General features: G+C 54.8%; 1 protein-coding gene across 1 annotated transcript; it reads right to left on the reverse strand.

Annotated features, from left to right (window-relative positions):
* Positions 1–714: 714 nt before the first annotated feature.
* LOC144675798 (syntaxin-4-like) lies at positions 715–15,377 on the reverse strand. Its single transcript, XM_078536382.1, has 6 exons — positions 15,320–15,377; positions 9,234–9,307; positions 7,942–8,079; positions 6,456–6,566; positions 4,701–4,831; positions 715–931 (listed from the first exon to the last, which is right to left on the reverse strand). The coding sequence occupies exons 1-5, from the start codon at positions 15,375–15,377 to the stop codon at positions 4,748–4,750; spliced, it is 465 nt and encodes a 154-aa protein (XP_078392508.1). The 3' UTR covers positions 715–931; positions 4,701–4,747.
* Between the last annotated feature and the right edge of the window lie 240 nt (positions 15,378–15,617).

Genomic DNA, 15,617 nt, shown 5'->3' on the forward strand with positions numbered 1-15,617 from the left:
AGAGAGAGAAAGCGAGAGAGAGAGCGACAGAGAGAAAGCGAGAGAGAGAGCGAGAGAGAGAGCGACAGAGAGAGAGCGAGAGAGAGAGCGAGAGAGAGAGCGAGAGAGAGAGCGAGAGAGAGAAAGCGAGAGAGAGAGCGAGAGAGAGAAAGCGAGAGAGAGAGCGACAGAGAGAAAGCGAGAGAGAGAGCGACAGAGGGAAAGCGAGAGAGAGCGACAGAGAAAGCGAGACAGAGAGCGACAGAGAGAAAGTGAGAGAGAGAGCGACAGAGAGAGAGAGCACGGGGGGGAAGGGAGAGAGAGAGAATGAAGGGGAGAGAGAGAATGAAGGGGAGAGAGAGAATGAAGGGGAGAGAGAGAATGAAGGGGAGAGAGAGAATGAAGGGGAGAGAGAGAATGAAGGGGAGAGGGGAAAGAGAGGGAAAGCAAGGCAGCAAGAGGATTAAGGGGAGAGAGACTGGGGGCAAGGGGGGAGAGAGAGAGAGAGGGCGACATGAGGGGGGAGAAAGAGAAAGAGAGAGAGAGAACGAGAGAACACAAGGAGAGAAAGTAGAATCGAGAGAGAGAGAGCGCATTACGGGGGAATGGGGGGGGGACAGAGCAAGGGGGTGAGAGAGAGAACATGAGGGAGGAAGGGGTGAGGGAGAGAGGGAGGGGGGGGAGAGAGAGAGAGAGAGAGAGAGAAGACAGAACAAAGAGGGAAGGAAGGGGTGAGGCAGAGTGAGCGGGGGGTAGGAAGAGGAGAGTGAGGGGGCAGGCAGAGAGCATGCAGGGGGAGAGAGGGGTACAGGGTAGGAGAGGAGGCCCACAGGGAGTGAAGGCCCAAGTTGAGGGGAAGGACTTTGCTGCATTTTCGGTAACAAGGTTTCAAAGGGCAGTTTCTGTGCACAACTGGTTGTAGCATCTCCATAAAGACGGCTTCTTCCATGGTCTACGAGAGAGAGAGAGAGAGAGAGAGAAATAAGTCAGGCCCAGGCTTCCTTGGCCTAAACTAGGCCCAATCCCAAAGCGCCAATTGTTGTGACACCCCTTCTTACCAGGGCATCGGCGAGCGGCTTTTTCCTCAGATAGGTGAACTGAGGGTCCGAATGCGCCGGGTCAGGAAAGTCTGAGGCTGGAGGGTGGACGCAGGCCCCACACCGGGTGCTGGACGGGCTAACTGAGCCACAGGCCCCGGCAGCCTAGGCCTTTCCTTTCCTGTGTGCGTGTGTTTGGTGGGGGGGGGGTAGGGAACGGCTCCCACACCAGGGGCAAGGTGGAGAACTCAGCACTAGGCCCGGAATGCAGCCTGGGCCTTTCCTGCGCACGTGTGTCCGGGGGAGGGGGTAAATCAGTCCCACACCGGGCGCGAGGTTGGCCAACTCAGTACTAGGCCCGGGATGCAGCCTGGGACGTGTGGGGGTTGGGATGGGGTAAATCAGTCCCATACCAGGCGCGAGATGGGCTGACTCAGCACCAGGCCCAGGATGCAGCCTGGGCATTTCCTGTGGACGTGTGGGGGTTGGGATGGGGTAAATCAGTCCCACACCGGGCATGAGGTTGGCCAACTCAGTACTAGGCCCAGGATGCAGCCTGGGCATTTCCTGTGGACGTGTGGGGTTTGGGATGGGGTAAATCAGTCCCACACCAGGCGCGAGACGGGCTAACTTAGTACTAGGCCCGGGATGCAGCCTGGGCATTTCCTGTGGACGTGTGGGGTTTGGGACGGGGTAAATCAGTCCCACACCAGGCGCGAGATGGGCTGACTCAGCACCAGGCCCGGGATGCAGCCTGGGCATTTCCTGTGCACGTGTGTCCGGGGGAGGAGGTAAATCAGTCCCACACCAGGCGCGAGACGGGCTAACTCAGTACTAGGCCCGGGATTCAGTCTGGGCCTTTCCTGCGCACGTGCGTCCGGGGGAGGGGGTAAATCAGTCCCTCTCGCGCCCGGTGTGGGACTGATTTACCCCCCCCCTCGCCCAGGGGAGGGGAGAGTAGAGTTGAGGCAAGGGATCAACCAGGATTGTATTGAATGGAGGATAAGATAGTAGGCCACTCGGCCCCTCGAGCCTGCTCTGTCATTCGATAAGATCGTGGCTGATCTGAGTGTGTCTTTAACTCCGCTTTCCTGTCCCTCACTCCCCATAACCCTCGACTCCCCCCTCGATCAGAAACCCGTCTCACTCGGCCTTGAGTATATCCAACGCCCCGGCCTCCACTGCTCTCTGAGGGAGGGAGAGAATCCCACAGACTGACCACCCTCTGAGAGAAGAAATTCCTCCTCATCTCCGTCTTCAACGGGAGACCCCTCATTCTGAAACTGTGCCCCCACCTCGTTCTAGATTCCCTCCCACGAGGGGGAAACATCCTCTCAGCATCCCCCCCTGTCAAGCCCCTCCCCTCCCCTCAGAATTAATTCCCCGCTCTCACCCCCCTGCCCCCCAGCAGGACCAACCCTCACTTTAGCTACTCTCCTCCTTTTAATAAGTCTCCTCCTGTCTCAATAAGATCGCCTCTCATTCTTCTAAACTCCAATGGGTACAGGGCCCAACCTGCTCAACCTCTCCTCACAAGACAAACCCCCTTCATCCCAGGAATCGGCCAAGTGAACCTTCTCTGAATGGCCTCCAGTGCGAGTCTATCCCTCCTTAAGTAAGGAGACAAAAACTGTCCCCAGTGCTCCAGGTGGGGTCTCCCCAACGCCCTGTACAGTCGGAGCGAGACTTCCCGACCTTTATCCTCCATCCCCCTCGCAATAAAGGACAACATTTCACTTGCCTTCCCCAATCACTTGCTGCATCTGCACACCAACTTTTCCTGATTCATGTACTAGGACGCCCAGCTCCCTCGGTACCTCAGAGTTCTGCAGTCTCTCTCTGTCTAAATAATACGCTCGTTTTCTAGCCATCCTGCTAAAGTGGACACCCTCACATTTTCCCACATCTCCATCTGCCAATTTTTTTTCCCACCCACTTAACCTATCAATACCCCTTTGCCAACTCTCGGTATCCTCCTCACAACTTCCTTTCCTACCTACCTTTGTATTGTCAGCAAATTTGGCTGCATTGCACTCAGTCCCTTCACCCAAGTCATTGCCATAGTTTGTAAATAGCCAAGGCCCCAGCACTAATCCCCACGGCACTCCACTTGCCCACCGGTAAGCGACCCATTTATGCCTACTCTCGGCCTTCTGTTAGCTAGCCAATCACCTAATATATCGCCGTGTGTCGTAACCTTTTACCTGGCACCTTATGGAATGCCTTTTGGAAATCTAAATACACCACATCTACAGGTCCACCTCCCATTTACACCCTCAAAGAACTGGTTAGAAAAAAAATAGTCAAACACAATTTCCCTTTCACAAAACCATGGAGACTCTGCCCGATTGCCTTGGGATTTTCCAAAACGTCCTGCTACAACCTCCTTAATGACGGATTCTAGCATTTCCCCCAATGGCAGACGTTAAGCCTAGCTGGGCCGACGGGCTTGCTGCCCGTTTCCCCCCTTCCCTTCTCGAACCGCATTTGCGGTTTTCCAGGCGGCCGAGGGCTTCCAGACTCCGGGGAATTTCGGAAGACTACAGCCAACCCGGCCGCCATTTCAGCCTTCGTCCACTGTGAAATCAGACGCAAAACATTTGCTAAGTTGCTGCCATTTCCTCCTTATCCCTTAATTCCCTCATCTCACTTTAGCTACTCTCCTCCTTTTTTATATCCCGGTAGAAGTTTTTTGCTCTCCAGTTCTTGCTGGTTTCCCTCTCGCACTCCCGATTTCTCCCTCTGTGTTAAGGCCCTGTTCCTGCTCTCCAAGATGTTCCCAATCTCCGGACCTCCCCGGAACCTTCACCGTGTTGAACAATTTCTCTCTCTCTCTCTCTATTCGACGCTCCTTAACCTCCTTTAGTGAGACGCGGATGGCGCAAAGGAACATCTTGGCCGAATTATCCCCCCTACCTCCTCCTCTTTACTTATTACTTACGCTGCCCTGTTCCAAAAACCACTCGCTGGGTGAAAAAAACCTTTCCCCATCTCACCCATCCCACACAACCACCCACCTCGCACAAACTCTGGTTCTTCTCCCAATCGCCTCCGATCCCTGTCCCTCTGGTTTCCCCATCCTCCTGCCACTGGAAACAGTTTCCCCCTCGTTCCCTCGATCCCCCAACCCTCTTCCCCCGATTGGGAACCCCTCGATTCAATCTCCCCCACTTAACCTTCTCCGCTCCGGTGGGGAGAGAGCGATCCCAGCTCCTCCCCCCCAGTCTCTCTCCACGTCCCCTCGTCCCCGGGGACCGTTCCGGTAAATCTCCTTCTCTCCGCAGGGCCTGGACGTCTACTACCCCGAGTGTGGAGGCCCGGAATGGGGCCCGACACTCCGCTCGCCTACGATCGGTCGCCTCCTCCCTCTGACAGTGTCCCAGCCTTCCCCCGATTGTACATTCACCCCCCCACCGCCGCCCCCGTGTGGAGGCCTGGAATGGGGCACGAGACCTGAGCCAGGGCCTAACTGGAGGCTTTTCTAAAAAAAGGCCTTTTTCCTTCGAGTTTGCGTTTGGTTCTCCACGAATCCATTAATAAATCTCGAGGACCCTGATACCGTTGACTGACCGCGCACTCAGCCTGTCCCGCCGCCCGTAAAGGATGGCGCGCGCACACACATACGTCCAGCTCCCCCTCTGGAACACCACCACGTACGCAAGGGCAGGGCAATCCTTTCCATACCTTAGGGGCACAACGAGGAGGCTCAGGGTGAAGGTCGAGGGCCTGGGTCACGTGGTGTAGGCGAGAGCCACGATGATGGCGATGATCACCAGCACCAGCACCGACACACAGATGATCACGCACAATTTCTTCTGCAGAGAGAGAGCCAGAGAGGGGGCGAGAGAGAGAGAGAGAGAGCGCCAGAGAGAGAGAGCGCCAGAGAGAGAGAGAGAGAGATAGAGAGAGCGCCAGAGAGAGAGAGCGCCAGAGAGAGCGCCAGAGAGAGAGAGATAGAGAGAGCGCCAGAGAGAGAGAGAGAGCGCCAGAGAGAGAGAGATAGAGAGAGCGCCAGAGAGAGAGAGAGTGCGCCAGAGAGAGAGAGAGCGCCAGAGAGAGAGAGAGAGAGATAGAGAGAGCGCCAGAGAGAGAGAGAGATAGAGAGAGCGCCAGAGAGAGAGAGAGAGAGAGAGAGGGAGCGCACGCCAAAGAGAGAGTGCCAGGGAGAAAGAGAGAGAGTGCCAGAGCGCCAGAGAGAGAGAGAGCACCAGAGAGAGAGAGAGAGAGCGCGCCAGAGTGAGAGAGCGCGCCAGAGAGAGCGCCAGAGAGAGAGAGGGGGAGAGAAACAGACAAGTCAGAGGGTCCCACAGTTACATCATGAACACAAAATCCCAGCCCCGACTATGCCCCCCACCATCAACACCCTGGGCAGGGGCAGGTCGGCCACGGACCAGAAACTCAACTGGACGACTTACAAGCAATTTTCAGCTATCGATGACACCCCACCCCTCTTGGGCTGACATTCACACCACACAAGTGCCAGGCAATGACCATCTCCAACAAGAGAGAATCCACCCATCGCCCTTTGACATTCAATGGCATTACCATCACTGAATCCTCCACTATCAACATCCTGGGGGGTTACCATTGACCAGAAACTGAACTGGACCAGCCATATAAATACTGTGGCTACAAGAGCAGGTCAGAGGCTGGGAATCCTGCGGAGAGTAACTCACCTCCTGACTCCCCAAACCCTGTCCACCATCTACAAGGCACAAGTCAGGAGTGTGATGGGATACTCCCCACTTGCCTGGATGAGTTGCAGCTCCCACAACACTCAAGAAGCTCGACACCGTCCAGGACAAAGCAGCCCCGCTTGATCGGCACCCCATCCACAAACATTCACTCCCTCCACCACCGACGCACAGTAGCAGCAGTGTGTGTACCATCTACAAGATGCACTGCAGCAACTCACCAAGGCTCCTTCGACAGCGCCGCCCAAACCCACGACCTCTACCATCTAGAAGGACAAGGGAAACAGACACATGGGGAACACCACCACCTGGAAGTTCCCTTCCGAGCCCCTCACCATCCCGACTTGTAAATATATCGGCCGTTCCTTCACTGTCACTGGGGTCCGAATCCTGGAACTCCCTCCCTAACAGCGCTGTGGGTGTACCTACACCACACGGGGACTGCAGCGGCTCAAGAAGGCGGCTCACCCACCACCTTCTCGAGGGGCGATTAGGGAACGGGCAATAGATGCTGGGCCCGGCCAGCGACGCCCACACCCCTCTGAAAAAACAAAAAACAAACGCTAGGCGAGCCCGAGGCTCGAGGGTGTAGATAGGCCTCACTCTGCGAGGGAGAGGTCTCTGGAAACTTCCCCAGCTACCAGTGGCGGTCCCAACCTGCAAAATGAGGTGGCAAATATGGCCACCAGACAACCCCCAGGCAACCGCCCCACACCCACCCCCACATCCACCCCCACCCCCTCACCTTTCTGGCCTTTTTCTTACTGACCACAGCAGCGGCCATGTTGTCAGCTGCCTTTTCAACGTAGTTGACCGACTTGGAAATGTTGTTCTCGATGTTGTCGATGGTCTCTCCCTGAAAGGGGTTTGAGGGGGTGGTCGGGGTTTTGGGGGGGTGGGGGGGAAAAAGAGAGTGTAAAGCCCTCATCTTGGAAAGCAACGGCGGCGCCGCAAGGTGAACAGGGTTCGTCTCGGGCCTAGTGCGAAGTTAGCCAATCGCACACCCATCGAGCCCTCCCCAGCACGCACCACCCACCCACCCCCACAGACATTCCCACACACACACACACACACACACTGGGCAAGAAAGGCCCAGGCTCCTTTCCCGGCCTAGTGCTCAGACAGCCAATCTCTGTGGGGCTGACACAGCCACAAACACACACACACACACACACACAGACTGGTCAGGAAAGGCCCAGGCTTCATTCCCGGCCTTGTGCTCAGTTAGCCAATCTCTGTGGGGCTGACACAGCCACAAACACACACACACACACACACCCCCACTGGACAGGAAAGGCGCAGGCTACATTCCCGGCCTAGTGCACAGTTGGCCAATCTCTGTGGGGCTGACACAGTGACACACACACACACAATCACGCCCCCACCCCTACCCCACTGGTCAGGAAAGGCCCAGGCTCCATTCCCGGCCTAATGGTCAGTTAGCCAATCTCTGTGGGGCTGACACAGCCACAAACACACATACACACCCCCACCCCCCCAACTGGTCAGGAAAGGGCCAGGCTTCATTCCCGGCCTAGTGCTCAGTTAGCCAATCTCTGTGGGGCTGACACAGCCACACACACACACACACACACAGACTGGGCAGGAAAGGCCCAGGCTTCATTCCTGGCCTAGTGCTAAGTTAGCCAATCTCTCTGGGGCTGACACAGCCACAAACACACACCCCCAGACAGGTCAGGAAAGGCCCAGGCTCTATTCCCGGCCCAGTGCTCAGTCAGCCACCACCCCGGCAACCTTCCCCAACACACACGCACGTGCGCACACACATACCGGGCAGGACAGGCCCGGGTTCAACTCCGACCTAGTGCCCGACACCTCGATGGGTCCCGAACAGAGGCAGGGCAAACGGGGAAAACGCCGCCAACTAAACCGGTGATGCCCCCAGCCCCACCCCCCACACCCACCCATTCCCCAGGCCCCGCTCAAAATGGAGGACAGCCAGAGCGGGAGACACCATCAAGAGGTGACTCTTTCCCTTTTCCGTTCCTCCGGTTGAGGGCCCAGGTAGAACTCCGGAGGCCTGCGTGGCCATTTTGGGTGGGTTGGCGGCGTAGGTGGGGTTAGGCAAGGCGGACCACAATGCTCGCCCTCAGCGGACGTAACCCCCGAAAGGGCCTAGGCGAACGGGCCCCAGCCCAACCTGGACTCAGCCTCGAAATCAAAGCCCTCCCCTCGCCGGGTGGCCACAGGGAGAAGGCGGAGTCGCTTGCCTGAGCTTCCACCTCCATCGCCAGGTACATAAACATCTCGTGCAGGTCGATGATGCTCTTCTCCAGCCGCTTGATCTCCGTGTGGCGGCTCTCGATCTCGTTCAGGGTCTGCTTCGTCACCGTGGTGTCCTGCATCAGCTACAGGGACACAGCAGCGGGTTAGAGACGCTGTCCTTTCCCCCTCTGGGACCGGGTGTCACAGTGCGTTAGATACACTGTCCTTTCCCCCTCTGGGACCGGGTGTCACAGTGCGTTAGATACGCTGTCCTTTCCCCCTCTGGGACCGGGTGTCACAGTGCGTTAGATACGCTGTCCTTTCCCCCTCTGGGACCGGGTGTCACAGTGCGTTAGATACGCTGTCCTTTCCCCCTCTGGGACCGGGTGTCACAGTGCGTTAGATACACTGTCCTTTCCCCCTCTGGGACCGGGTGTCACAGTGCGTTAGATACACTGTCCTTTCCCCCTCTGGGACCGGGTGTCACAGTGCGTCAGATACACTGTCCTTTCCCCCTCTGGGACCGGGTGTCAAAGTGCGTTAGATACACTGTCCTTTCCCCCTCTGGGACCGGGTGTCAAAGTGCGTTAGATACGGTGTCCTTTCCCCCTCTGGGACCGGGTGTCACAGTGCGTTAGATACACTGTCCTTACCCCCTCTGGGACCGGGTGTCACAGTGCGTTAGATACACTGTCCTTTCCCCCTCTGGGACTGGGTGTCACAGTGCGTTAGATACACTGTCCTTTCCCCCTCTGGGACCGGGTGTCACAGTGCGTTAGATACGCTGTCCTATCCCCCTCTGGGACCGGGTGTCACAGTGCGTTAGATACGCTGTCCTATCCCCCCCTCTGGGACCGGGTGTCACAGTGCGTTAGATACGCTGTCCTTTCCTCCTCTGGGATCGGGTGTCACAGTGCGTTAGATACGCTGTCCTTTCCCCCTCTGGGACCGGGTGTCACAGTGCGTTAGATACACTGTCCTTTCCCCCTCTGGGACCGGGTGTCACAGTGCGTTAGATACACTGTCCTTTCCCCCTCTGGGACCGGGTGTCACAGTGCGTTAGATACACTGTCCTTTCCCCCTCTGGGACCGGGTGTCACAGTGCGTTAGATACGCTGTCCTTTCCCCCTCTGGGTCCGGGTGTCACAGTGCGTTAGATACGCTGTCCTATCCCCCCCTCTGGGACCGGGTGTCACAGTGCATTAGATACACTGTCCTTTCCCCCTCTGGGACCGGGATTGGACTCGGGGAAAATGGTCAAAGCTTTGCCGGAATGTTCCGCGCTAGGATTACTCACGTTGGCGGTGAAGACCTCGTGCTGTCCGCTCTCCAACATTTCCTCCATCTTCTCTTCGGAGATCTGAACGCCCGCTGGAAACAAGAGAGAGGGTTAGTGTTAACCTCACCCACTACGGGTCCGAATATTCCGACCCTCTCCCACCATAACATTCAGTTCATCCGAAACGCAGATAACCACCACCCCCGTGTCCGAACTCGCGCCAAGTCCCGTTCACCCCTCACCCACTGTGCTCGCTGACCCTACATCGGCTCACGGTCCAGCAACACCTCCATTTTCACATTCTCACCCTCGCTTTCAAATCCCTCCATGGCCCTCACTCCCCTCCCTATCTCTGTAACCTCCTCCAGCCCCTACACCCCTCCGTATCTCTGTAACCTCCTCCAGCCCCTACACCACTCCCTATCTCTGTAACCTCCTCCAGTCCCTACACCCCTCCCTATCTCTGTATCCTCCTCCAGCCCCTATACCCCTCCCTATCTCTGTAACCTCCTCCAGCCCCTACACCACTCCCTATCTCTGTAACCTCCTCCAGCCCCTACAACCCTCCTATCTCTGTAACCTCTTCCAGCCCCTACACCCCTCCCTATCTCTGTAACCTCCTCCAGCCCCTACACCCCTCCCTATCTCTGTAACCTCCTCCAGCCCCTACACCCCTCCCTAACTCTGTAACCTCCTCCAGCCCCTACACCCCTCCCTATCTCTGTAACCTCCTCCAGCCCCCTACACCCCTCCCTATCTCTGTAACCTCCTCCAGCCCACTACACAGCTCCCTATCTCTGTAACCTCCTCCAGCCCCTAAAACCCTCCCTATCTCTATAACCTCCTCCAGCCCACTACACACCTCCCTATCTCTGTAACCTCCTCCAGCCCCTACACCCTCTCCCTATCTCTGTAACCTCCTCCAGCCCCTACACCCCTCCCTATCTCTGTAACCTCCTCCAGCCCCTACAACCCTCCCTATCTCTGTAACCTCCTCAAGCCCCCTACACCCCTCCCTATCTCTGTAACCTCCTCGACCCCCTACACCCCTCCCTATCTCTGTAACCTCCTCCAGCCCCCTACACCCCTCCCTATTTCTGTAACCTCCTCCAGCCCCTAAACCCCTCCCTATCTCTGTAACCTCCTCCAGCCCCCTACACCCCTCCCTATCTCTGTAACCTCCTCCAGCCCCTACATCCCTCCCTACCTCTGTAACCTCCTCCAGCCCCTACAACCCTCCCTATCCCTGTAACCTCCTCCAGCCCCTACACCCCTCACTATCTCCGTAACCTCCTCCACCCCTACAACCCTCCCTATCTCTGTAACCTCCTCCACCCTCTTCAACCCTCCCTATCTCTGTAACCTCCTCCACCCCCTATAACACTCCCTATCTCACTAACCTCCTCCACCCCCTACTCCCTCCCTATCTCTGTAACCTCCTCAAGCCGCTACCACCCTCCCTATTTCTGTAACCTCCTCCAGCCCCCCTACAACCCTCCCTATCTCTGTAACCTCCTGGAGCCCCTACAACCCTCCCTATCTCTGTAACCTCCTCCACCCCCTACAACCCTCCCTATTTCTGTAACCTCCTCCAACCCCTTCAACCTTCCCTATCTCTGTAACCTCCTCCAGCCCCTACACCCCTCCCTATCTCTGTAACCTCCTCCAGCCCCTACAACCCTCCCGATCTCTGTAACCCTCCTCCAGCCCCTACAACCCTCCCTATCTCTGTAACCTCCTCCAGCCCCTACACCCCTCACTGTCTCCGTAACCTCCTCTAGCCCCTACAACCCTCCCTATCTCTGTAACCTCCTCCAACCCCGACAACCCTCCCTATCTCTGTAACCTCCACCAGCCCCGACAACCCTTCCTATCTCTGTAACCACCTCCAGCCCCTATACCCATCCCTATCTCTGTAACCTCCTTCAGCCTACACCCCTCCCTATCTCTGTAACCTCCTCCTGCCCCTACACCCCTCCCTATCTCTGTAACCTCCTCCAGCCCATACAACCCTCCCTATCGCTGTAACCTCCTCCAGTCCCTACAACCCTCCCTACCTCTGTAACCGCCTCCAGCCACTACAACCCTGAATATCTCTGTAACCCACCTCCAACCCATACACCCCTCCCTATCTCTGTAACCTCCTCCAGACCCTACAACCCTCCCTTTCTCTGTAACCCTCCTCCAGCCCCTACACCCATCCCTATCTCTATAACCTCCTCCAGCCCCTACAACCCTCCCTATCTCTGTAACCACCTCCATCCCATACACCCCTCCCTATCTCTGTAACCTCCCCCAACCCCTACACACCTCCCTATCTCTGTAACCTCCTCCAGCTCCTACAACCCTCCCAATCTCTGTAACTTCCTCCAGCCCCTACAACCCTCCCTATCCCTGTAACCTCCTCCAGCCCCAACAACCCTCACTAACTCTGTAACCTCCTCCATCCTCTACAACCCTCCCTATCTCTGTAAGCTCCTCCAGCCCCTACAAGACTCCCTATCTCTGAAACCTCCTCCAGCCCCTACAACCCTCCCTATCTCTGTAACCTCCTCCAGACCCTACACCTATCCCTATCTCTGTAACCTCCTCCAACACCTACAACCCTCCCTATCCCTGCAACCTCCTCTAGCCTCTACACCCCTCCCTATCTCTGTAACCTCCTCCAGCACCTACACGCTCCCTATCTCTGTAACCTCCCCCAGCCCCAACTCACCTCCCTATCTCTGTAACCTGCTCCAGCCCCAACAACCCTCCCTATCTCTGTAACCTCCTCCAGCCCGAACAACCCTTCCTATCGCTGTAACCTCCAACAGACCCAACTCCCCTCCCTATCTCTGTAACCTCCTCCAGCCCCTACAACCCTCCCTGTCTCTGTAACCTCCTCCAGCCCCTACAATCCTCCCTATCTCTGTAACCTCCTCTACCCCCTACAACCCTCCCTATCTCTGTAACCTCCTCTACCCCCTACAACCCTCCCTATCTCTGTAACCTCCTCCAGCCCCAACACCCCTCCCTATCTCTGTCACCTCCTCCAGCCCCTACAACACTCCCTATCTCCGTAACTCCTCCAGCTCCCTACAACCCTCCCTATAGTCAGTAACACAGGGCGCTGGGGGGAGAGGGGTTATTGAGTGACAGTGTGAGGGAGTTGGATTAACATCAGTAGAGATACAGTCAGTAACACAGGGCGCTGGGGGGAGAGGGGTTACTGAGTGACAGTGTGAGGGGGCTGGATTAACATCAGTAGAGATACACTCAGTAACACAGGGCGCTGGGGGGAGAGGGGTTACTGAGTGACAGTGTGAGGGGGCTGGATTAACATCAGTAGAGATACAGTCAGTAACACAGGGCGCTGGGGGGAGAGGGGTTACTGAGTGACAGTGTGAGGGAGCTGGATTATCAGTCGGGATACTAACATACACACGACATTATGAATTAATAGTAGGCCATTTGGCCCCTCGATACAACGATAGGTGGAGGGACAGGTAGTATTGAGGAGGCGGGGAGGCTGCAGAAGGATTTGGACAGGTTAGGAGAATGGGCAAAGAAGTGGCAGATGGAATATAACGTGGGGAAGTGTGAGGTCATGCACTTTGGTGGGAAGAATAGAGGCATAGACTATTTTCTAAATGGGGAGAGAATTCAGAAATCTGGAGTGCAAAGGGACTTGGGATTCCTGGTTCAGGATTCTCTTAAGGTTAACTTGCAGGTTGAGTCGGTAGTTAGGAAGGCAAATGCAATGTTGGCATTTATTTCGAGAGGACTAGGATATAAAAGCAGGGATGTGCTGCTGAGGCTTTATAAGGCTCTGGTCAGACCACATTTGGAATATTGTGAGCAGTTTTGGGCCCCGTATCTCAGGAAGGATGTTCTGGGCCCTGGAGAGGGTCCAGAGGAGGTTCACGAGAATGATCCCAGGAATGAAAGGCTTAACATATGAGGAACGTTTGAGGACTCTGGGTCTATACTCGATGGAGTTTAGAAGGATGAGGGGGGGATCTGATTGAAACTTACAGAATACTGAAAGGCCTGGATAGAGTGGACGTGGGGAAGATGTTTCCATTAGTAGGAGAGACTAGGACCTGAGGGGCACAGCCTCAGAGTGAAGGGAAGACCTTTTAGAACAGAGATGAGGAGAAACTTCTTTAGCCAGAGAGAATGGTGAATCTATGGAATTCATTGCCACAGAAGGCTGTGGAGGCCAGGTCATTGAGTGTATTTAAGACCGAGATAGATAGGTTCTTGATTGGTAAGGGGATCAAAGGTTACGGGGAGAAGGCGGGAGAATGGGGTTGAGAAACTCATCAGCCATGATTGAATGGCGGAGCAGACTCGATGGGCTGAATGGCCTAATTTCTGCTCCTATGTCTTATGGTCTTATGCTCCCCCATTCAATAAGATCGTGGCCGATCTGAATGTCACCTCAACCCGACATTCCCGCCTCCCCCCGATAACCTTTCACCCCCTCGCTAATCCAGAATCTACCCCCCTCGGCCTTAAAAACATTCAAAGGCTCTGCTTCCGCCGCCCTTTCAGGAAGAGAGTCCCAAAGACTCTCTGCCCTCGGAGAGAAAAAATTTCGCCTCATCTCTGTTTTAAATGGACGACCCTTTATTTTTAAACAGTGACTCCCTAGTTCTAGATTCTCCCACAAGAGGAAACATCCTCTCCACATCCACCCTGTCAAAACCCCTCAGGATCTTCAAGGTTTCAATCAAGTCTCCTCTCACTCTTCTAAACTCCAGCGGATACAAACCTAAACTGTCCAACCTTTCCTCAAAAGACAACCCGCCCATTCCTGGTATTAGTCTGGTAAACCTTCTCTGGACTGCTTCTAATGCATTCATATCCTTCCCTAAATAAAGAGACCAATACTGTACACAATACCTACAGACCAGATGTGGTCTCACCAGTGCCCTGTTTAACTGAAGCATAACCTTCCTACTTTTATATTCAATTCCCCTCACAATAAATGATAACATTCTATTAGCTTGCCTCATTACTTGCTGTACCTGCATACTAACCTTTTGTGATTCATGCACTAGGACTCCCAGATCCCTCTGCATCTCAGAGCCCTTAGATATATCTTGCCTCATTACTTGCTGTACCTACATACTAACCTTTTGGGATTCATGCACTAGGACTCCCAGATCCCTCTGCATCTCAGAGCTCTGCAATCTCCCACCATTTAGATAAAACTCCTCTCTTTTATTCTTCCTGCCACAAATGGACAATTTCACATTTGCCCGCATTTTACTCCATTTGTAGGGTCTTTGCCCACTCACTTAACCTATCCATGTCCCTTTGTAGCCTCCTCACAACTTACTTTCCTACCTATCTTTCTGTCGTCAACAAATGGAGCAACCATTCCTTTGGTCCCTTCATCCAAGTCATTGATATAAATTGTAAACAGTTGAGGGCCCTGCACTGATCCCTGTGACAAACCACCCATCACATCCTGCCAACCAGAAAAAGACCCATTTAATGCCAACTCTGTTTCCTGACTGATCTTCTATCCATGCCAATATGTTACCCGCTACACCATGAGCTTTTATATTCCCCAATAACCTTTGATGTGTCATCTTATCAAATGCCTTGTGGAAATCTAAGTACAGTACATCCACCAGTTCCCCTTTATCCACAGCACATGTGACTCCTTCAAAGACCTCCAATAAACTGGTTCAACGTGATTTCCCTTTCACAAAACCATGTTGACTCTGCCCGATGGCCTTGAATTTTTCCAAGTGCCCAGCCATAACATCTTTAGTAATAGCTTCTAACATTTTCCCCACGTCAGATGTTAAGCTAACTGGCCTGTCGTTTCCTGCTTTCCGTGTCTCCCTCTCCGAATAAAGGAGTTACATTCGCTATTTTCCAATCTCATGGAATCTCGGGAGTTTCGGGGAAAATTGAAACCGGCGCGTCGACTATCTCACCCGCCGCCTCTTTCAAGACCCGAGGGCGAAGTCCGACCAAGGGACCTGGGGATTTGTCAGCTCCAACAATTTGCTCAGCACCACTCCCCCGGTGATTGCGATTTTCCAGAGTTCTTCCCTCCCTTCCACTTCCGGGTTTACAGCTTTTCCGGGGATGTCACTTGCATCCTCGGTCGGGGGCGGTGAAGGCTGAAGCAAAACGCCTGGTTAACTCGTCCGCCATCTCCCTACGTTTCCACTATCCCATTCCTCGGACGCTCTCTCTTTAGGGCCAATGCTCCCTTTGTTATTTGTACATCGATAGAAGCTATTTCTAACTAGCTTTCTCTCCCACGCTAATTTTTCCCTCCTTATTAATCCTCGCCGCTGTTCTTTATATTCTCCCGACCGGCTAATGTCTTTGCGTAATTCAATGCTTTTCCTTTAAGTTTGACGCCGTCTTTAGCTTTTCTCGTTAACCGCG

Source organism: Cetorhinus maximus, unplaced genomic scaffold (genome assembly GCF_964194155.1).
Source record: "Cetorhinus maximus unplaced genomic scaffold, sCetMax3.hap1.1 HAP1_SCAFFOLD_1162, whole genome shotgun sequence".
NCBI lineage: Eukaryota > Metazoa > Chordata > Chondrichthyes > Lamniformes > Cetorhinidae > Cetorhinus > Cetorhinus maximus.